At 36.4% G+C, this 23,202-nt stretch overlaps 1 protein-coding gene across 2 annotated transcripts; it reads left to right on the top strand.

The window, feature by feature from the left end:
* Window positions 1-557: 557 nt before the first annotated feature.
* On the top strand, window positions 558-19,688 carry LOC117433819 (carcinoembryonic antigen-related cell adhesion molecule 5-like). Of its 2 annotated transcripts, XM_059009300.1 has the most exons (10): window positions 561-741; window positions 2,382-2,708; window positions 8,639-8,917; window positions 9,878-10,141; window positions 11,691-11,972; window positions 12,088-12,339; window positions 13,844-13,958; window positions 14,481-14,524; window positions 16,646-16,677; window positions 17,178-19,688. In XM_059009300.1, the coding sequence occupies exons 1-10, from the start codon at window positions 693-695 to the stop codon at window positions 17,364-17,366; spliced, it is 1,833 nt and encodes a 610-aa protein (XP_058865283.1). In that variant the 5' UTR covers window positions 561-692; the 3' UTR covers window positions 17,367-19,688. The 2 variants fall into 2 exon arrangements, with proteins under 2 accessions (XP_058865284.1, XP_058865283.1); XM_059009301.1 differs by lacking the exon at window positions 14,481-14,524 and having other exon boundaries at window positions 558-741; window positions 17,178-17,315.
* The last annotated feature ends 3,514 nt before the right edge of the window (window positions 19,689-23,202 follow it).

Genomic DNA, 23,202 nt, shown 5'->3' with positions numbered 1-23,202 from the left:
CTTCGGTCTCGTGATTTATGACGTTCTAGATGAAATTATTTTCCTGTAACTCACTGAAGCCCATCTATTACCCCCCCCCCCCCCCTCCATCCCTCTCTCTCTCTCTCTCTCTCTCTCTCTCTCTCTCTCTCTCTCTCTGCAGGAAATCTAATATTACTAGATTTAGTTCAGGACATACAGCATTAAATTATTATTTCTACAGGATTGGGGGTCATGAGAATGGGCTCTGCAGTGATTGTGGAGGACAAGAAACAGTGGAGCCTATATTTAGGAAATGCAATACATATACCCAGCAAAGAAACATATTAAACAGAATATTAGGGGGAATAGAAATTGAAGTAACAGTAAATGATATTTTGAAGATTGAAGGGAGAGAAAAACTAATAGAGAAAGAGAAATGTATAGTCAAATTTATAAAAAGCATAGGGAAATGGGAGAAAATATAAGAGAACTACAATAGATATTCTTGAAATGTAAAATGTATTTTTGTTTACGACTGTAAGTCGCCCTGGATAAGGGCGTCTGTTAAGAAATAAAATAATAATAATACATATATATAAAGGTAGAGGGCGCTCATCATCTCTATTTAGATGGCATGCGCCAACAAACCCTAAAGAGAAGTGAGGATTTATTTTCCAGTGTGAGAAGCTGGCTTTATCACTGGTGGGAGAACACCGCAGACGCTTTTCAATATGTGGACACACAGTATCGGCTTGTTTATCCTAGTCTCCACATTATGTGGTAAGTATAATTCTTCCAAGGGCCAGTTATCTTCAAAGGGAGCATATTATAACTGCAATTTCATCCAGACGATCTCAGTTTACCTTATACACTTTTGATTTCAAATAGCACGGATTGAGAGATCAATGTTTCTGGTCCATGCAGTAGAGATACTGGGTTTATTCATCAATAGCTATGTTTGCAGCAGAAGACAGGAATGGTACCTATGTAATACGATACAATTTTTGATTTACTTGCGTTTTTAGGCGCGTTTACAACAAACGTGTCTGTAGCCTGGTAGTTAATGACAGTTAAAATTAAAATACATGTGGCACATACGATATATTAAATTAAATATAAAATAAACGTACTGTTAACGATGTAGCAAAGTAAACTAGCACAGGGAAAGGTTAGGTAAAATCAATCCTCACGTTAAAATCGGACAGAGTTTTGATATGCAAACTAAAAAAAAAAACGTGCGTTTTTAGCAATACCTCTGAGTTTTGAAACCCTTTAGTATTTCTTCCTAAAAGACACAATACTGCAGTCGGAAAAATTAAAGAATGGTGCTGTATCACAAACATGCGACACGCTGGCGATAAACGTCCCTTAATAAAACGGACACGTGGAATATGGAATGGAAAGCCGTGTCTTCACGAGCTGTAGGCTCTTCAGTGTTTCTCTCAATAAAGTTCCATTACAGGAGGTGTCCAGCAGAAATGAAGCTTCTCCACTGTCATAGTTTAGGGGCTTTTAACATGTGAATATATCACATACATATCAGTGATACAGATGTTTATAAACCGTTGGATCGAACATGACACACACCCTTTACTGGTTATGCTAGTGAGGATGCTTTGTTTTCATACATGTTCTCATAAAAAATATGATATATTCTATTACTTTGATATGACTTTTAATACGACGAGGTTGCATTTTGTGTTCGTTTAAAAGTAATATTCTTTTCCTTAAAATTTGAATGCAAAAATAATGTTATTTTAAAATGTTTTTTTAATAGGAGGTGTATCTCAAAATGAAATTGTTGTTCATACTGAGAATTTCTGAAAGAATTTCGAGTGAGGATTAAAACTCATGTGGTGTACCTAAATATGACCATTATTATTATTATTATTATTATTATTATTATTATTATTATTATTATTATTATTATTATTATTTATTTATTTATTTATTTTTTAGGATGTGAAACTTTAACAATTCAATGTCAGTTTTGTTAATGTACTTTTCAGAAGTTTATTAATACAACAACTATTATTATTATTATTATTATTATTATTATTATTATTATTATTATTATTATTATTATTATGGAAAGCGCAAACAAATCTAATTCTAGTAGGTCATCCTATAAAGACATGTTTTCTATTTTTCTGATGTTTCTAGAGAAGCAGTCTCAAAATGTTGACAGCATTTTTGCCCCATGAATTGCCGACTGATAACCAGATAGAAAACTAAATCCAATAATGGTACCACATTCCAGCATTATGATTTGTAATCAAATACAAAGAAATCAAACATCCTTAAAAACACAAGTGCTGTTTGTTTAGCAGACCAAGGCGTTTCTATAGGTGTGCTTTTATTTTAAAATGTTGTGTTCCAAAGAAAATTGACTAATTCTTTGTATTTTTTATTTTTTTTAGGATGTGAAACTTTGGCATCAGAACACACTACAAACCTCGCTGTGGGTGTTGGAGAGGATGTGCAGCTGAAGATTAATCCACCTGTAGCTGTATTTTCAGTGAACTGGTATTTCGGATCTACAGGCCCAGTTATTGTGACATGGAACGGTTTCTCTGAGACTGTAAACCCTCAATATCAGGGTAGAGTCGAGCTGAATAAAAACACAGGAACACTGACGCTCAAAAATGTAAGCCGAAGTGACTCTGGAGATTATTTGTATCAGGTTGTAAGCATTGCAACAGGACATCCGGTACAATATAATGGAAACATAGCCTTGAGTGTTTATCGTGAGTACATTTTTATTGTTCCTCTTACATTTCTTTTTAATAGAGCATTGTGTTCTTGTTAGTAGTGCAAGCAATCAACTAATGGGGCATAATCTGACATTTCAGTAAATGCCATAGTGAGGTGAGAAAAAATAAGGTATATAAATGATGGACATTCATGGGGTTTCCATGCGAGTTTTTTTTTTAACTCGAGACATTTACACGAGAAAAATGTCTTGTGTAAAATGCTTTTCTGGGTTTCTATTCGCTCAGTTTATTTTACTCGAGTAAACCGGGCTTTTCACTTGACGTCATGCAAATGAATGGGAAAGGTGGGGGTTGATATGTAAATTAGCTATGCCTAAAGTACTCCTGCTGTTTTTGAAGATTACTAGTGACATTTTGTGAAAATGTGGTTTCTATGCGCAGAGAACTGGTACACGAGTGAATCTAAGCTGCTGTAACAAAACAAAATACCCTGTGCCTGCTCGGATAATAATGTGCTTTACTTCTCTTGACCCCAAACGTTTTTTTTCGGCCATAAACCTGATTTACCAGAGTAATTCTTCCAAACCTGCACGCACACTGCCATTTCACATGTAAATTGACCCGCATGGAAACCCATATATGTTGGAGAGACTGGAACTACTTTATATAAAAGAATTCAGAACCACCTTTCATTAATTAGAAATAAAAAAATGAATGAACCAATAGTACAGCACTTCACCAGTCAGGGACATGACATAAGTGATGTAAAGTTTGTAGTATTAGAACAGCTAAAATTAGATAATGCGACATATAGAAGAATAAAAGAAAGTAAATGGATAAATAGACTGAACACGATTATGCCAGCGGGACTCAACAGAAAAGAATGAACTAATTGACTTCAATAAATATATAACATTTAAATAAATAAACAAAATTCATTCAAAAGTTGTGCATGCTGATGCGCTGGGGAGGCCAAATCAGGACTGATCCTCAGAGCCAGCATTGCATGATATAATAAAAATATAAGTTTATATAAAGTAATGTTAATTAGAATTAATACAGATTCAAAGATAGAAGTAAAAATGATGTCACAATATATAGAACACCATTACATCATGTAAGAATAAATCATGGATTTGACTGTAAACAGTAACAAGTAGTTGTCATGCCGTCAAAATCCTATAAATACCTCCAATGTTTTGATTCAAACACAGGCTCCCTTGAGAAAGATATGTACTACATATCGAAACGTTGGGCAGCTGGCTCTTTGAGCTAAAATATATGTATATATATATACATCTCCGTCAGTTTTCAGCCATGGTGATCTGCAATACCTGTTCAGTTTAATTTTATACCTCAAGTTCATTTTTAATTTGAGTCGTAAGATAAATTAGTTGAAACAGTATTCACTATTAATGACATGCCACCCAGCCAATGACATTTGAAAAACAATTTGGGCAAGAGCAGTAAAACACATTATTAACCAACCAGGCACAAGGTATTTTGCTTTATTATAGCAGCTTAGATTCACTTGTGTACCAGTTCTCTGCGCATGGAAACCACATTTTCACAAAATTTCACTAGTAATCTTCAAAAGCAGTACTTTACGCATAGCTAATTTACATATCAACCCCCACCTTTCCCATTCATTTGCATGACGTTGGGTGAATAAACTGAGCGAACGGAACCCCCAAAAAAAGCATTTTACACAAGACATTTTTCACGTGTAAATGCCTCAAGTTAAAAAAAAAAAAAAAAAACTTGCATGGAAACCACATGATTGACGAAATGTTTTTGGTTTCTTTTTTAATCACTCGATCATTCATCCTTGACCACGACACACTTGAGTGACTATGACTGAAGCAGATGCACTTAATCACCTAATTAGTGAGACTGGACAGTTGATAGGACGCTGGATATGGAGTGATTTCAGCTGTTGAATTGCAATCTTGAATAAAAGCAATAGAGAAAATCACAGAAAAAAAAACAATATGCCACGTCTGTCAAGAGAGCAGCACCTTCGTGCGATCGGCATGTTGGAGGCTGGACTAGGGCAGCGTGCTGTGGCTCGACATCTTGGGTGCTCTCAGCCAGCGATTTCAAACCTGGCGAGGCGGTATAACCAGACACACTGTCAATGACAGAGCCACCAACCGGGAGACCAAGAGTCACAACACCTGCCCAAGATCGACAAATCATTTTGCAGCATATTTGTGATGTCAATTATTAATCAGCACAATAAAAAGTAACTGCACCTGCTCTAAAACAGAGTTTGTAATTTTTCAATCACATCTAGTCAATTTCATCAAAATATAAGTGATGAGTTTCTTTTGATGCTCAAATATAAGTGATAAGTTTCTTTTGATGCTCAGTATATTTTAATCAAAATACTGCAGTTTTAAACAAGAACAAACCATCTAGCCTCACCCACTCTGTTCTCAAAATACTTTTACTCAGCTTTCATTTGTGTCTTTTAGTCTTACTTAATAGCAGCTATGGTTGGCCTCATTAATACAGTACCATTTAGGATTAGCATTACCATTTGAAAGCCTGCACAGGTGATGTTCACATGGAATGCATGATTGAGCTATGGCCAAAAGTTTTGCATCACCCTTTCGAATGAACGAATGGAATGGAAACCTGCTGAATAATGTTACTTAACATATTGAATTACATACCGCTTTGTAGTTTTCCATCTACATAATGAAAAACTGACAATTTTAAAATGTGACATTTTGAAATTGAACATGAAATACATAATGGCTTCCGGTAGACTTTTTTCAACATCATTTTGTAGTTTCTTCGATTACATGATGTTAAAAAAAAGATCTAAATTATGTTCATATATATATATATATATTATGTCTCAATCCTACAATTCTATGTGATGCTTATGTCAATAGTTGTACATTTTTGATTGTGCTGTGAGTTGAGCAAATCAGAATTGTAACAAGACTGTTATCTCTTTGTACACCCTGTACAGTCGCATGTTACCCATTTCTTAATTATGCATCCACACTTACTTCTACTAATATCTCATAAACCATTGAAACTGGCAGCTTTTTAGTGTTATGGATACTCAGTGGGCAAAATCTAATGGCTCACTTCACTTTGACACTGCAGTTTCATTAATGTTTTTTTGTTTTTTTTTGTAAAGTATTTTTTGTGTGTAAAGTATTCTTAACTAAATAATTGGATAGTTCACTGTCAGATCTGGACCAGATAGCCATTAGCTATTGAAGAAGGTGATAGTGTGGGTTACTCAGCTTTGAGGTGCATGATTGTGGAACCCCAGGGGAGTGGATTGGCGCCTTCTCTTTACTGTGCTTCACAGAAAGGCAGTGACATGGTTTTTGTCATCTTATTTCTGTCCTGTTTAGAATTACATACATGTTGCATCTGTTTCTGGAACATTTCGAGCAAACAGACTGGCATGTCATTAAATGCACATGATATACCCACAATGTAACCCTGTTCCAACGTGCATGCGACGGCACCAGAAGGTACTACTAGACCACAGCAAAGCTAAGAATGTATATAGAAAACAGATAAAACAGCACCTGTACGGATAGATCCTGTGCCTAATTTTAATATTTTTGTCAAGGTAGGTGGGTTTTAATAATGTGCAATTTAAACAGAAAAAGGCTGTGAAATTAAATTGCAGGACAAAAGCTGAAGTGTTTTTGAACGTGAATATCAGTATTTCCAACATATTTTGAAAGAAAAGCTGAATTAAGATGTATTATTTTGGTATGGAAGGTACACAATGCTGTTAAGACTAGAAGACACAAATGAAAGCTGACTGAAAGTATTTTGAGAACAGAGTGGGTGAGGCTATATTGCCTGTTCTTGTTCAAAGCTACACAATGCCAGGGTTTCAGACAAGAAAGTGAAACGTGCAATAATCATTAGGAGCACTGGTCTATAGACCAGGAAGAGAGCGACTCTGAAAATAGACGCAGGGGTTCAGGTTTGCAGAGAATTCACCTCTGAAACCTACAGGAATGTTGCAATACTATAAACAATTTGACCTTTTCATGCTCTGTATTTTTTACTGCAATTTACATTAAGAAAAAAATACGATAGATCTACTAAAAAAATGGTATTTCTAGGATCAATTATATATAAAAAAAGTTGCAAATAGTTACTCCCTCCTTTTGACCAATTCCATGTAAGTCAAGTTCACCATTAAGTCTTTGTTTGTCTCTTTCAATTTGGATGCAATCTGAAGATCTTCCTCTACTAGGACCAACACTATTGCTAGTTAAAAGTGAAAAAAACAACTTAATTACATGAAGTAGGAATTGGTTAGATTGCATTATGTAAATGTTATGTTATTTGTATAGTTGCTATGTAATCATAACTATAAATACAATGTTATACTATTCTATAACTGGTCATCAATAACAATGAGTTAAGAACATAGAGTTTTCCAAGAGGAAGAAATTTAAAAATAATAAACCTTATCAATATACGATATCCACCCAGCAAGTCTCACACAACATGAACCACAACAAGCCCCAGGTCTTTGCAGTAGTTCTAGTACTGTGTAATGCAAATGTGTTAAAATAAAATAAAATAATTAAAGATCTTTACTATACTATACAGTACAGTACACTATAGTGTATTGTAAATAGGTATGGAATCTGCTTGTAGAGATGTTGAGATGCACAGAGAGAGGGGACACGGGGGACAGTTGAACGCACCATTCAGGTGGTCATGCATGTTTACAAATATCTACAGAATTGCAGTACAGTGTGTGGTACATGGTGGTGCCTAAGATGGTGTCCTCTCACACGATTCAGACACAACAGTGAACACAAAACACTTTCAATATCATCACGACCTGCTGACTCTTTTGTGTTCTGTTTAGGTGGGAAGTCTCAGTGTTACTTGGCTTCAACCCTGACCTTGGCACTGAACACGTTTTTTCTTTTAGCTTGGTTCAGCTTCCTATTTATACACAATCGATTGTTGAATTTAACATTCATTCAAGCCTATCAGCCGGGTTGAGTTAAGAAACTAAGTGAGAAGTCAGGAATCAAACTCTTCATGTAGCTTGTCAGCTTGGGCTCCAGCAGAGAGCACTCACTACTGACTCAAAATACACACGTGTGAGTCGGCTCCATCCTGCCCTGCCACATGTATAATAACATATTTTGCCATTAAGTACATAACAACTTAGGTGACAGTGCTGGGTACTAAAGTCTAGTCCCAGTACAAATGTATCACTGTTTTTGTTTTAAGTTTACAGAGGCTTTTTCCAAAACCCATTTTTAAGTGCCTCTTTGTCTTAGATGGATGCAATATTGAGGTCATTGCATTTGTTTCTTCTGTATAATACAATGCACTTTGGGTTATTGTCTTAATGTTTGGTACACAGCTGAATTATTTGATTTCAGTGCCACATTAGTTTAGCCATATTCTTTCAGACAGTGTCTTTACAAGTTCCATTTCCCATCCAAGTACATAAATATGGCTATACTATTGACACTTTACTGTACACTGATGAGAATTATTTGATGATCTGTTGAGTAGTTCTCGGAAGGCGTGACTGTCAAGGTCCATGTCTCTTAGTTTATTAAAGGTTCTCTATTCAATTCAAGTTGGGTCTTACCAACTGGTTGCAGTAGCTTCATTGGATCTCTACAATGTGTCGATGGGATGTTGTTAAAGCCTTGTGTTTTTTTGTTACAGGTGTTATAAATAAATATTGTTTTGTGTCAGTATCAGTTATAATGAAGCAGTAGCAGCAAACACAGTGGGAATTATTTGTTATAACAGACTGTGTTGGTAATGTAGAGATGTGGTGTTTGTTTGTTTTCTTTTCCTTTAGTGAGTTGGGTTAGAACAGTGCTTTCAGTTCTGGTGATGAGATCTCAATGAAGTTTACTAAGAATCAGAGCCAATAGAATGTAGCAGGGTCTTGTTCTATTCCCCAGTGTTTTCTCTCTTCTCTGCAGAACCTGTCTCCCAACCCACAGTCCACTCCAATGTGACTGATCCAGTGGAGTTCAATGACACTGTCAGTTTGACCTGTACAGCCTCTGGCTCTGCCGTCTCCTACCGATGGCTCAATGGCAGCTCTGTGGTTAGTGACAGTGAGCGGATTCATCTGAGTGATGACAATAAAACACTGACCATAGCCAGGGTGTTGAGATCTGATGATGGGACCCTGTATTGCTATGCGTTTAACCCTGTCAGTAACAGCACCAGCGAGGCGTTTCATCTCATCGTGAGCTGTGAGTGCTGATTGTTGTTTACATTGATGTAGTCAGATCTTAAACTGACAGCCTCTGTTTCTAGTCAAGCCAAATGCATTTCTCTGTTAACTCAGAATTGCATTTTACATACTAGTGCTTTGAAATTATATTCTTATGAAGTGTTTTCTACAACAGAGTTACTTTTTAAAATGCCTTACTCAGTAAGGATTGATATTACATATGAGACACACGAATGAAAAACACCTAGACGAAAGAGGAAGTTGATGGCATCCACTTGTGTGGGAGTGCGTTCACCAGCATACTTAGCTGTTTTTAGTAAGTTGTTTATAATGAGTGAGCTGTTGTGGGATTCAGTAATCAGACAGTGGCTCCAACAGTAAACTAAGGGCTGTAGAAAATGCAATTCATTGATGTCTTCTTTTGGTGCAGCTGAATATCTCTGACAATTATGAAAATCAAAACAAACACATTTGTTTTAAAAAATAAAAAAATTGCAGAAACAGCTCGGCTGACACAGGCTGTGTTTCTTTGCTAACACTATGTAACACCTAGCAAAGAATCATTTTCAAAAAAGCTAAACTTGAAAATATATGCTGATTAATATAAAACATTTTATGCTATAGCTAAAAGGTCACCTGTTAAAAAGGGTTATAACGTGACTGTGCAAACCATAGTATGTGTTGGTTTATGTTGGTTGTATTTAGATTGATTGTATTACAAGTGTGGGACCCCTTCTGTAAATATGAATGGTGAATGGCTTTGTACTGCACACTAAAGCAGTATGAAACAGTGAACCAGACTGGTAATACATTATATAAACTCAAATAATGACACAGGTTTAATTTTCATAATTGTCTGTGTGTGTGCCGTAGCTTTGGTTTGGGCTGCCATGGAAGAGCTTCAAAGATCAGTAGCTATTGTTGTTTGATTGGAATCTCATTGTGTTCAACAGCATTTTAATATGAATGTTCATTTTAGATGGACCAGAATCCCTCACTCTGTCTATCAGCCCCCAAAAGCCGATCTATAGTGCAGGATCAGATCTCACTCTGTCCTGCTCTGCACAGTCCAGCCCACCTGCTCACTACCAATGGTTCTTTAATGAAGCCCCTCTTAACAAACTGGGCTCACAGCTGAATATCACTCACATTCAACACAATCAGACTGGAAACTATACCTGCTGGGCCTATAACAATAGAACCCTTAGGTATGCTAAGGAAACAAGAGAGATTATTGTTGTGGGTAAGTGACTCAGTTATAAAACCATATCTGCTGTACTTTTATTTTATAAAACTTGTTTGGCCGTTTCTTGAACTTGAACTGTAGTTTAAAAAAAGTTGAGAAAAGCAATCTTTCTTGGGAGCCATGCAAGATTTTATAACTCTTATTGATATTTATATAAACAAATCTTTTTGTTTTCTTCATTAAGGGCCTTTCTAAATAGTAAAAAAAAAAAAAAATTATAATGCCAGCTGAAGCAATTTACAAATAAAAGCTAAAGCAGGCCTATTCTCAACTTCTTCTATTCACTCCTGTTTTTAAAGAAAGTTTTTAAGGCCAATATTGAAATGAAACCTACCTATTTGACCTGGCCAAGGTTCCCACTTATAGTTTTAGAATTATGATTTTTTTTTTTTACTGTGTGATGAACATCCAGTGCAGTATTATGTAATCTCTACATTTTTGGTAACAACAACCAAGTACTATATATAGTGTTTGTACCATATACAGTAGGAGTGCTTCCTAATTTGAATGTTGGTACCGGCAGTACTACACAGTTACCTCAAGTGGAGTAAATTACTTCAGATTGGTAAACTTATTCATCTCAGGGATTAATGAAATCGGAACTACACTAAAATCAAAGTTGAATTACATGTCCTTGTTTGGAGTGAGCTACACTTGTAGTTTGAGTGCTGTTGTTCTACACATCAAGACTACTAGATGGTATTGATATAACCCCCTCCCCTGATCTATGGGTCTCGCACCCTACCCTGCATCACTCTCTGGAGCTCTTCTGCTTTTTAACACATCAGAGAGGCACAGCGGTCCAGTCTGTCCTGCTTGCACACCCCTTCAGCTGTAGCCAATGCTGGTGAATCACACACTTCTTAAAGGACATAGAGCTAACAACATTATTCCAGTAAATCTTACCAAATATGAATTACCATCATTTCTTTCATCCACTTTTGACCACGATTCACACATTTTATATTTATGTGTAAGTTACGACAATTCATTTCAGGTAAGATTCGCTGTAATTCTGACCTGTTACTTTGTGTAATTATTTTAACAAACTCCCTTTAAAAGAATACTGCATACCTCTGAATTTTTGTAATATTTCATTTTGTATCCGTGTATTATCCCATGATGTGTTTTCTTCATCATCTTATGGAAATGAGGCTTGTTTTATAAAGGGAAAATCCTGGTCACTTATTATCGAAATATCAATGTGCAGAAACAGTATGATATATTGATAAAGGAATAATATCATGGGATAATAATAATAATAATAATAATAATAATAATAATAATAATAATAATAATAATAATAATAATATTGTTAAAATTCAGAGATTATAAAGTATTCCTTTAAGCTTTTTCATAACTACACCACAATGGACCCCTTCCTTACCTCTACAAAATGTACTTTGTGGTTTTTAGTTGACTATTCAATTTCCCATCAGATGAAGTAAGAAAGACATGATTATTTTGGACACTTAGTTCAGTATTGCTGTAAAAGCAACACTTATCTTTCCTAAAGAGTGCCTAATTCTGTCCCTTCTATTCACAGAGCTGATAACTAATGTTACTATGAAACCCAGCCTTGCACAGCCAATAGCAAACCAGGCTCTAAAGCTGACCTGCGAGGTGCCTGGATCACAGACTGTTTCCTCAAGGCTCTGGCTGAAGGACGGTCAGCCCTTGTCCACTAGTGACAGAATAACATTGTCTGTGGACAACAGCACAGTCTCCTTCAACCCAGTGCTGCAGTCTGATAATGGAGAATATCAGTGTAACGCTAGTAACCCTTTAAGTGAAGTGACGAGCACTGGATACAGATTGGAGGTCTATTGTAAGTATCCAAAGATCCTCTTTTCTCTGTGCATGCTGAATTCAGACTCATTCTGCCTGCTTCACTGGGGTGTGAGTGTTTAAGGCTATTCACAGTTATCTTGTGTGTATTGCAGATGGACCAGAGCAGGCATCTATTACAGGACCAGACCAGGCAGTTCTCAATTCATCCGTAACATTCACATGTTCAGCTAAGTCTCTCCCCCCTTGTAATTACACCTGGTATTTCAATGGAGCAGATGCTGTCCAGAGCTCGCAATACAACATAACTTCTGTAAGCAATGCTGATAGGGGAAGTTACACCTGTGTAGCCTGGAATTCAGTGACTGGAATAAACACTTCTGCAGTAAAGAAATTTACTGTGACTGGTGAGTTTATTGGGTTTGTATGGAAATACTTTCTATAGTTACTATTCATTTGTTTGAGAAGAATTTAACTGGTAGGAAATTATAGGTGTTGAGAATCACCGTGTTTGATTGATTTAAGGTTGGTCTGACAGTTAGTGTTGACTTAACATGACTGTTTAATTTGTTGAGCCTTTCTTGTTTGCCTTGTCTGGTCTTATCTTGTCTGTATACGAACAAAAACAAACATGTAACTAAGTCTTTAGTACTAACTACACAACCAAATCAATATATTTGTTTACAAAACGAAGATGAAAGTAAACTGTGCATGTTTGAATTGAGGAATTTCAGAAGCCCTGTTTCTGAAGAAGGCACTTCTCTACACCCAGCTCACCTGTCAAAAGGGATGAGCTCCGCACTGCCTGCTCTGTTCTGCCTTGTAAACAGTAATAGATGACGGTACAGTACCTTCAAATGAGTTTGGGTAGTTACAGTATTCTTACTGGTCATTTATTTATAGAAAATGTAAGCATTAAAATAAAATAGGCTAATAACTAGATACAATAACCGATATATTAAGTTTTGTATTTATTAATTGGTGACTAGTAAGCATACACACATAGTAATTAAAAACATCGGTATCGGTTGTTGCAAATCCCCAACAGGTTCCGCTGCTAGGTACTAAGCTGCATTTTAAAATGTTAATAAAGTCCTTTACAAACAAACTGGTACAGCGGCATACAGTACTGTATGTTCTTATTCATGTAAACATTCATGGCATAAACAAGAGATGAAAAGTCTTAACATACTGTATTCATACTCTATCTTAAGAAAAAAATGATAACATATCCTCTATGTATCACACACCAAGTAAATTATCTCTTGATTAGTAAAGGTGTTTTCTCAGGATGTCTTAACTGTTCATGTCTGTGGCAGTGTTGTGGAGGCTGTGTGCCTGAGCTGTATGGAGACGTGTCCCCCTCTTAATCGCCTTACAGCTTTGTGCTTCTGGTGTGTGGACCGATACAGCAGAGAGCATGTTTCAGACCTTGCTTCTTTCTCTCGGCTTCCTCTTGACCGGTAGGCTGGCCTCACATTGGGATTGCTGCCTGCTTCAGATTGTTAGTTTTGTTCGCTTTGCAGATTCAGGCAGGTTAGAGGGTCTGTTTACTGTACTGCTTACAAAATTGATGAAGGTTACAGGATGGTTGAAAAGACACTTTGCCCTTCTGCTAAGAAAAATGTAAAGGCTTTTGTTGTTTTATAGTTATGCCCTGTTAGAGGCGAATGGTGGCTTTGGCTGCCTTTCACAGTACTTATGATGGTTGTCCTAACCCATAAGCAGCCCAGTGGTGAATGTAACAGTATAGCCATTGTGATAGTCATGGGAGCATCAAGATAGTCATGGATTTATCATCAGAGTTCCCAGCTAATGAATGGCTAAGTTGGGAAGGGTATGGGAAGGCTGAGGTCTCAATGCTATATGTTGATGTTCACTCACACTTTATACCCTGTGTTTAATCTTTAGCAGCAGCTAATTCTGGGTCCTTGACACCAGGGGAGATTGCAGGAATCGTCATCGGCACACTTGCAGGCGTTGCCCTCATTGGTGTTACAGTGTATTTCTGCCTGAAAAAATATGGGTGAGTACACAATTTTGTTCTTTTATATTTAAAAATGCTTTAAAAGATTACATTCTTTCAATTACAATACGTCTAAAAAGCCAGACCAACTAAGGGTCAGTTATAAAATATGCACTCTTTATCTGTGGTTCTTTTATTTCTGATGTACAGTATGATTATCATTTCAGTCTTTTACAAGATAACAGATTGCTTAACCATTTACCTCCCCAATGATACTCAGAGATAGTTTTCTTACTTTCTCAATTTCCAATACCCATCAACCACTTGGAAAAAATAGCAAGCAATCAATATTCTATCACATGTTGATAAGTTCTTCATTCTTCCACAGAAGACAGGCCAAACCTCTTACAGGGTATTCAAAACTCACAACATAGAGTATGAAGAGACTGCACTGTCTTTAAAGGGCGTGCAACTCTGTGAGGTAACAGGCTGAGTGTAAATGTGTTTATAATGTGCCTGTTATCAAACAGACTGTCTGTAATGAAGCTGGAAAAGTCTCATTGCTATATAACATTTATTTAGGAATGGCACAAAAACTCCTAAACCAAGTCCTCCAGGTAATAAGAGTAAGTATGCCTGATATTCATGTGTGTGTCTGTGCAGTTTGTACTAATTAACTTGGCTCCTATGGAATTGGGTGGACATGTAATGCTTTATTTGTATGTACTTGCTTCAAGTGTTTGGATTTAAAACTGGACTCCAATAGTGTGGTTCAGGTACATGGAAACACAAGCTGCCATCACTGTAGTCATATTAGACAAGTATCCTTGAACTTGTAATATTTAGAAACAATTTGTTTTAATCTGAATCACACTATCACTGTAAATATTTGACATTGGAGATGTTGGTCCACTTAACCATTCATTACCTGTCCATATTCCTGCACATTGCAGTGATACATAATAAAGCATTTTCAGTTGAATGCAGTATGTATAAAAGCAGTACTTTACAGACGATCACAGAGTGTGCTACACAATGTGCAACATGCAAATTAATAACAAAGCCTATTACAACCAATGTCCTCACCAACCTGAACTTAATATATGACCAAGTAGCCCTGTCTATGCGTCCAATAATTCACAACTCATGATGAAACCAAGACCAAGGTCCAAGGAAGCAGTTTAGCCATTAAACATTACAGAGTATGAACGATGAAAGACCTGATCGTTCTTGCTGCTCTGCCATATAGCACACAGTAGCAGGGTGCAATAATAACATTTTAATGCTGTCGTTTCTTTGTAGATACATGCCCAGTTCCCAACCCCCACGTTTGATTTTTAACATATTTTAACAAAACAGTTTAGGCTTTTTTTTTTTTTTTTTTTTTTTTTTTGTTTCCATTATCTGAAACCACTGCACAGTTGTCACTCAAACTGCCTGCTGCCCACAGCTAATTTTTCACACAGACAATGATTACATTGATAGACAAAAGATTCAGATAATCACCTCAATGGAAACACTAGCCCATCGATCCCTATCAGAGGTTAAGATCCTTTTTATAAATGCATGCAATCTACTTAAAATCTGCTTACAAACCATACTGTGGTATTCATATTGCGTTTTATTCCGTTTAACATTGCAAACATGAAAAGCAACAGTCAACAAGAAAACAAACTAGTCTACCACAAATAAAAAATAAAAACAAGCTTTTACATTATGAAATATTTTATTAAGTAAATATACTAGCATATGACTGTTTAAAGAAAAAATATGTTCAACAAAAATAGAAAATAAACAGAAAATATAACAAATATAAGTTCTTAACTATTCTGAATAATTTTCTTCTTAAGATCATTATGTAGGTTTCTGTGAAAACTGCAGCTGACAATGTAAAAGCTTGTAGACTATACTGTATGTATGTAAGCCTATTCATAATGTTGTCCATGCCCAGCCTCTTTTTGCTTGAGACAGCCATTTGAATAGAGTGTAGTCGATTGGAAATGTTTGGGTCTAGATCTTGTTACGTCATGTTTGAGAAATGTTGGCTTGCTCTTGTTAATATGTTGCGTTTATACAACAGCAAAAACACAACCTCTGCCGATGTTCAATAAGGGAAGGTTTGCTTATAAGTTCTTCTTAATCATTCCCATTGTGATGCACCTCTACAGAAATCATGCACACCTGAGTTACCTTATACTTGATTACTTTGTGTGTTGCTTTTCAAATCGCTTGTTTGCATAGATTTATGATTCTCTCAGAAGGCTCTTATCAGTTAGTTCAAAGTACAGACATACGCAGTCATCCACTGACTGTTAGTCTAAAACTAAACTTGTGGGAAGCGCCCCATCAGTTTACACTTGAATCTCTAAGACATTTTAGACAACTGCATGACCGACTGATCTGATATTCACATAATTCCTATTTTAAAATGTGTTGCATGTAGTGTAGCAACTCAGATACTGCCTCAAATTGTCAGGTTGGAAAATGCAACCTGTGCAAACTGACACATCGATTTTGTAATCCAGACTGACGTGTTCTGTAAAGAGCAAAACCACCAAACCAGTGACCTAGCAGATGTTACCTGGTATAGTGTGTATTACCATGGGGAAACTAAGAATAACACATGTAGGTGCTTTAAACTAACTGCAGCTTACAGAAGCGGTGGAGTGTCGTCACAAAGTAACTTTTTTTACTGTGTTGATATATTTCTCTAATGCAATTTGTTACAAGTCTTTTTTTCATTCCAGACTCTGCTGCAGCCGTTAACGCAGATGATAAGGTAAAGAATATGTTTTTATTTATTTAATTTCATCACACTTTAGAGTTCAGTAATTATTTATAACTTCAGCACTAAGAGTAGCTGCAGCAGAAACTGCTTTAATCTCTATGTATTTAGTTACAGTGAGAGCTCAGTCTATTACAAACCATTTTCCCTAATTTATCATCAGTGTAAAAGATTTAACAAAGGCTTTTTCTAAAGAGTCTAGTTAGATTTGTTTTATCATTCTTATTAATCATTCTTACTCTTATTATAGGGTGTGTGTTTTAGTGTAAATGCCTATTTTACGTTGTTTTAAAATTGAAGTTTAAATCCACCCAATCCAAGTACACTCTTTGTTGTACACATCATGGCTTTCTATATTTAATATAATTTTAATAAGTAACAATTATATTAGCATTCTCTTTCAATAGGTTAGTCTATTTAAAAAAATAAATATTGAGAATACTGCACAAACATGCCATTCTGCACTGAAGACTTATTATTTTTCTGTATAATAGGCAGACAACATTCACTACGCTGACCCCAAATTTCTAAAAAACAATAAAAGTGGCCAAAGGATACAGATGGAAGAGACCACTACTGAATACGCCCAAGTCGCAGGCCAGCCCGCTGGAAACCAGAGGCAACCCCCATTAGAACCAAATACTGAATATGCAATGATCCAAAAGAATAGACCAGCAGTGTAGGGTTGGGTTGGGGTTGGGGTTGGGGTTGGGGTTGGGGTCGGGGATAGGCTAACAGAGATGAACATCGTACCCCCTGCACATCCTGGGGTCTATTCAAGTCACCTGCACGGCGGCAGATATAAATCCTGTACCCCCGCAGTTTAATAATTCAGACAGAGCCCACTGTGTACCAGGGTTATGAAAACCAACATCTCATCCATTCCCTGTGAGTCTCTAGTGTATTCATTATGAATCCCATCACCATCAGATTCCTCTGCACAAGGTCCGAGCTGCTTTTAAAAAGCACTAGATAACAAAAACTAAGATAATTGTATGCAATGATTTAATTCTAACATAAAACATAAAAAAATGCCTTGATCACAGTTGTTGTTTTTGTTATTTTGTACTTTTTAAAAGCTGCTATAAGAAAATCAGCTCTGTCATTCAGGTAACCTTACAGAGGAAACATGTTTAAAAAATAAAAACAAAAAACAACCAATCACCAATTAAAAGATAAAATGCAAGTTCCCTGTAATTTGGATAGATGAGCATCACATTATCAAGTCCCCCCTCACCACCCACCCACACCCCCACCCCCACCCCCACACCCCCACCTCCTCATCATCCATCATTTATTTTCTAAGGGGAGAAGGGTTAATTATTAAACAAAGGCATTTACAACAGAACCAAAGGTGGTTCATGATTTCAAAGCATATCATAACCTTGATAACACTCCATAACATCTACAGTATTGAATGCAGATGTTCATTAGCTTATCTCCTAACCTTCACAAGGTGGTGAATTCAGGGACCGCGTTTGTTTGTTTGTTCAGCAGAAATATGCTGAACAGCAGTTCCTGGTTCAAAGGCAGTATTTTGTCCCCGTGCAGGTCAATAAAACTATGGCCTGGCTGCATGGATTATTCCCCACCCCACACTATTCTGTCAAATTCTTAAACAAGTCCTAGACCCCTAACACACACACATAGTGAACAAGCTGTTGCAGCTTGGTTGATCTATAATGCAACACACATACCTTAAAAGAAATATTTAAAAGAACAAATATACAATTTTGATGCAATCCTTGTTAAATAAATAAATGATCAGTGTAGTTTGAATTTTTAAAAAGGTGAAAGTCTAATGTTGACCCCTCCACTGCTGGTTAGGTGACTCCAAGTTGCAAACCATGTTGCTTCTATTGTTCCATGAATGTTGTGTATTTTAAAATGATACTGGATACAATTCCTGGTATTGAAAAAAAAATTAAATTATAGGCATTTTTTAATTAATTATTTAAAATCAATATTTCAGTTCCATTTTTAAATATAAATATGTATTTATTTTTGTTATGATTAAGCTTAGACTTGGGTGTCATTTATAAATAAATGTATACATGTATTCTGCTACGTGTAATATACAGGTTTAAAAGATCTATTTTTGTTAGGTACTAAATTATTAAAGAAATTGATAAAATGATGAAAACTTAAGTAATTGCCAATTTGATGTGCCTTGCCAATACTTTACTGTATCAAGAAAAATATTTTGCTACTTGTCACCTAAAGGGTTTTAGGTAATGCTTTATTCTGTGTGGCAGAGGCATTTCATTGATATATATTTCATTGATATGACAGTACCCTTTTATTAACGTTCAGTTACATGTTAATAAATATTCAATTCTTATGCACTAGGGACATGTAACCATATGAAAAATGTATCATGATTATTCCAAAACGTAATAAATCAGTGTTTTACATAGCTATACAAGTTGGACCAGCAAACTACCAATAGACATCTTAATAAGCAGCATACTAACAGTATTTGGGATACGAGCACAAATTCTGTCATCTGTTTATTAAGTGACTTTGCCGCACAGAATAAAGTGTTACTATGGGTTTAATAGTGCATGTAATCCAGCATGTTGAACTGGCATGCTTTGTGTTTCTTTTCCTGTAAATGGATTACACAGAGGAGTCGTGGACAGTCCCTGTAACTTGAGATGCAGTGAGAATGGTTATTCGAACAGGCCGCACAGCAATTCAAAATGCAGTTTGAGATGCTTTACAATGTTGTGCATGTTATGAGACGAGCTACTAGTCAGCGATTGTTGCTGAGCAAGGCTCTGTTTGCAATGGCAATCAGGTCCATTAATAACGTGTAATGAGATGGTGGAAAGTTTATTGATTTTGTTCTTTATCTTTTATTTCTCTTTTTAAACTGTAGCCTGCTTTTAAACTGTCTCTCGCTACAGGCTTGCTGGCTAGTCTAGTTGTGATGCATTGATTATAGTGCTGTTGTATTTGTTTTAAATGTAATAAAATAAATAAACATTAGAATCATTTTAAAATGTGTTCATGGTTTTTGTAATGCACGTGTATAGCAGACACAGTCTACAGCCTGCACTGCTGCAGCTACTCATTAGACTATGTTGCCTCTAGTTACTCCATACAAAAACGCCTAGGCATTAAATCAAGCATGCTATGAACATCAATCCCTGGCTCTAGATATAGCCTCCACTGAAATCCCCATCGCTGGGACATGCACCCCAGCCGGGGATAATAAACAGTTTATCTTCTGTTGATAGAAACAGTGAGCAGTGCTTATCAGCTTGTTCCAAAGTGCATCATTTTTATTTTGTTAGATTATTTCCCTGATACCAGTTCCAGATTCATGCTTGCTATTAGATGCCCTCAGGTTGTTCAGGATAATGGAACGCAATTACAAAGCAAGGAATACAACTGGCATCAGTTCATTTTCTACAGTGTCAGAACCCTTGTATCTATCTGTATGACAGCTTCTCTCCCCCTGTTCCAGAACATCGCTACCCACACATCTGTTAAATCTTGAACACCTCATTGTGCGATTAAATCACTGTTTGCCAGAATGTTTCTTCTTTTGATACCAGGTGTCTGTGCTATAACCAAGAAACATCATTTAAAAAAAATGATGTTTCATCTCTCAAAGAAAAATTGCATGCAACCACATTTAGTTGGATCAAGTATTTTGTTTCACTAAAGACAAACAAGTTAAGTGTAGAGGCAGCTATTAATCTCAAGGTTAAATATGATCCATAAACTACTTTCTCAACCTTTGGAATTTGTTTATGCAAACCTGTGCTTGATATACAGTACCTGCTTCTAACACACCATGTGTATGTAATAAAATAAGAACACGCAGGTACAGGGATCGGACATGTTGTACTTGTGAATCTGGTATATCTTTTCAATAATAATAAATTATAGCACAGCTCTATGGCTTTATTTTTGCCAGTTCAGATTTAGGGCTCTTAGTTTCCTTATTGACAGTATGTTTTTCAGTTACTGAATTCAATTGATTTATACTCTTCACTGTTCCTTGTTGTAGAGTATACTATACTGTACTGCACGTGGTTTGACACACAGTATAGGTTCATGGAAATCCCCTTTCCACTGCACTGCACTCAGGTAACTGGCACGGGTATCTGTTTCCAGGTAGATAAGATTACACTCTTTGTGATAACCAGCTATTTTTCAGACCTGTTACTTCTCTGTTGGAAAAGGGCCAGCACCTGCCAGTAACAAGCTGCCCTTTGTCAGAAGATTTCAGGTAATCTCTCTCACAAAAAAAAAGAAATCCTGCTAGCATGACTCTCACAAAAATGACTCCACGCATCCCTCCGACTTTAAAGACTCTACATTTGCTTTAGGCTGACCTATACACTTTCATTGATAACCTCCAAGTTTCTAAATGGTCCATATTAACCCTTAAGGTCGCTGATACAGTATCTGGAACTGAAACCCCGTTCTTTACAGATTCAGCTGGCCAAGGACAGGCTTCAGGAACTGGCTTAGGGATACAAAGTAAAACGCTACTTCCTGCAGTATTAGATTACCAACTTAGAGTATGTCACTTTATTCGTAGATGAGCTGTTCAAAGAGCATTTAAAATGTGATGACTAAACAGGCCTTGTAGGGAGCATATGGCAGCGATGTCTTGCAGTGTATGTCAATGCAAACCACTCCTACACAATGAGACAAGTTTCACAATACTGTCTGCTGTCAGTCACTAAGAAAATATTTGCCAAGGGTGACAGGTTGAGAGGAAGAGGGCTTCCATTGCTACTGACGGAGTTCATCCACAAGATATGAGGATCATTTTTACAGCTGTTTCACTGTGTGTAACAATGAACAGCCTAGGCTTGGTCACGCTCAAAGCATTGTAATACAATATTTAATAACACAGTGTGTATTAATTGTGCAGCTGATCCAAATAATGACTGCACCATGATCCAGCTACATACATTAACATGTACAGCATTTTATCAAAGTTATTTTTTTATCTAATTTTGTTGAAAGTAGGGCACAAATAAACACACATATTAAATAATGTAATAAGGTATAGTTTACCTGTATTATTAAAACTACACAATGATAGGGGGAGCAGGGATGGAAGTACCAAATCTACAGTAACTTTCTAATTCTAGTCAAACACAATCTGTATAGGCTCAGACTGAGAGCTTTTAAGTAGCCCTGGGTAACATTTCTCTGTTAAAGGGTGTTAACTTAAAGAAACCAGACTGTTTATAAAACAAAGTTAAAAAGGGTAAAACTTCTAAGAAACTAGGTCAAGTAGACAATTGTGTCGCTGGTGTCCTCATCAGTGTACATTCTCAATAATCTGTATCTCTCATTCCTGCTGCTACTAACAAGGCCGAAACTAAAAGAGGTACTTTGGATAACAGGGGCTTTAAAGGGCAAGATTTTAACCCAGACCATTAGAGATGAAAAGCTATTGCAGCAGCACACTCGACCCTGCTAGGAAATGGCAGAGAGGGGATGACAATGAATGAAATGAGCGTGAAAGAGGGTGTGAGAGAGAGAGAAGAGAGAGAGAGAGAGAGAGAGAGAGAGAGAGAGAATAAGGCTGATGAATTTAAAGCATGTTTGATTTCTCACCTTATTAATATCTGTCACCTGATCATTCTAGTATCAGATTTCAGATAAGGTTGTTTTAAAAAGCAGAACCGAAAGCAGGGGAATGTGAATGTGCGTAGCCCTGGAGAGAGCATGTAGCTGCATTGCTCTCATTGGGAGACATGTCACTTTATCACTTTAGGGTTAGGGAACAGTAAACAACGAGTGCCAGTCAACTGTGTAGTGAACTCTTTCAACAATAATTAACTTTACAGAAAGACTTCCATAGAATAACCGGTTAACTATGTTGTGTGTCTTATACTGAATAATAAATAAAAGCAGGCATACGTATCTGGTTAATTATATTTCCTACTAGAGCAGTGGTCTTCAAACCCTCCGGTCCTCGGGGACCCCTGTGTCTTCTGTTTTTTTTATTACAACTGAGCTCTCAATTACTTAACTAAACCCTTAATTTAACTAATAATTATCTTAATTGGGTCTTTTTTAATTGTTTTCAGCGGTAAACATTTGGAGATTTCAACTTAACTATAAAATGTTATAAATAACTTGAAATCTGCAACTTTAAGAGCAGAGAATAATTAAAAATGTCTAATTAAGCTCATTATTAGTTCAATGAAAGGCTTAGTTAAGTAATTACAAACTCAGTTGGAATGAAAATCAGAAGACACTGGGGTCCGGAGGACCAGGGGTTTGAAGACCACTGTACTAGAGCAGGGTTTCCCAATCCTGGTCCTGGGACTTCCTGTGTCTGCTGGTTTTCATTCCAACTGAGCCTGGAAATATTGAACTACGCCCTTAATTGAACTGATTATTTGCTTAATTAGACCTTTTTAATTGTTCTCAGCTCTTAAACAGTTGCAGAGTTTAAGTTACTCATGAAATGTTACAGCAAACTTGAAATCTCAAGTGTTTAAGCGCTGAAAACAAGTAAAAATGTCTAATTAAGCA

The sequence above is a fragment of the Acipenser ruthenus genome, chromosome 38, assembly GCF_902713425.1.
Source record: "Acipenser ruthenus chromosome 38, fAciRut3.2 maternal haplotype, whole genome shotgun sequence".
Classification (NCBI taxonomy): Eukaryota; Metazoa; Chordata; class Actinopteri; order Acipenseriformes; family Acipenseridae; genus Acipenser; species Acipenser ruthenus.
Note: the sequence above shows the minus strand (reverse complement) of the source record. Positions and strands in the feature narration are given on the sequence as shown.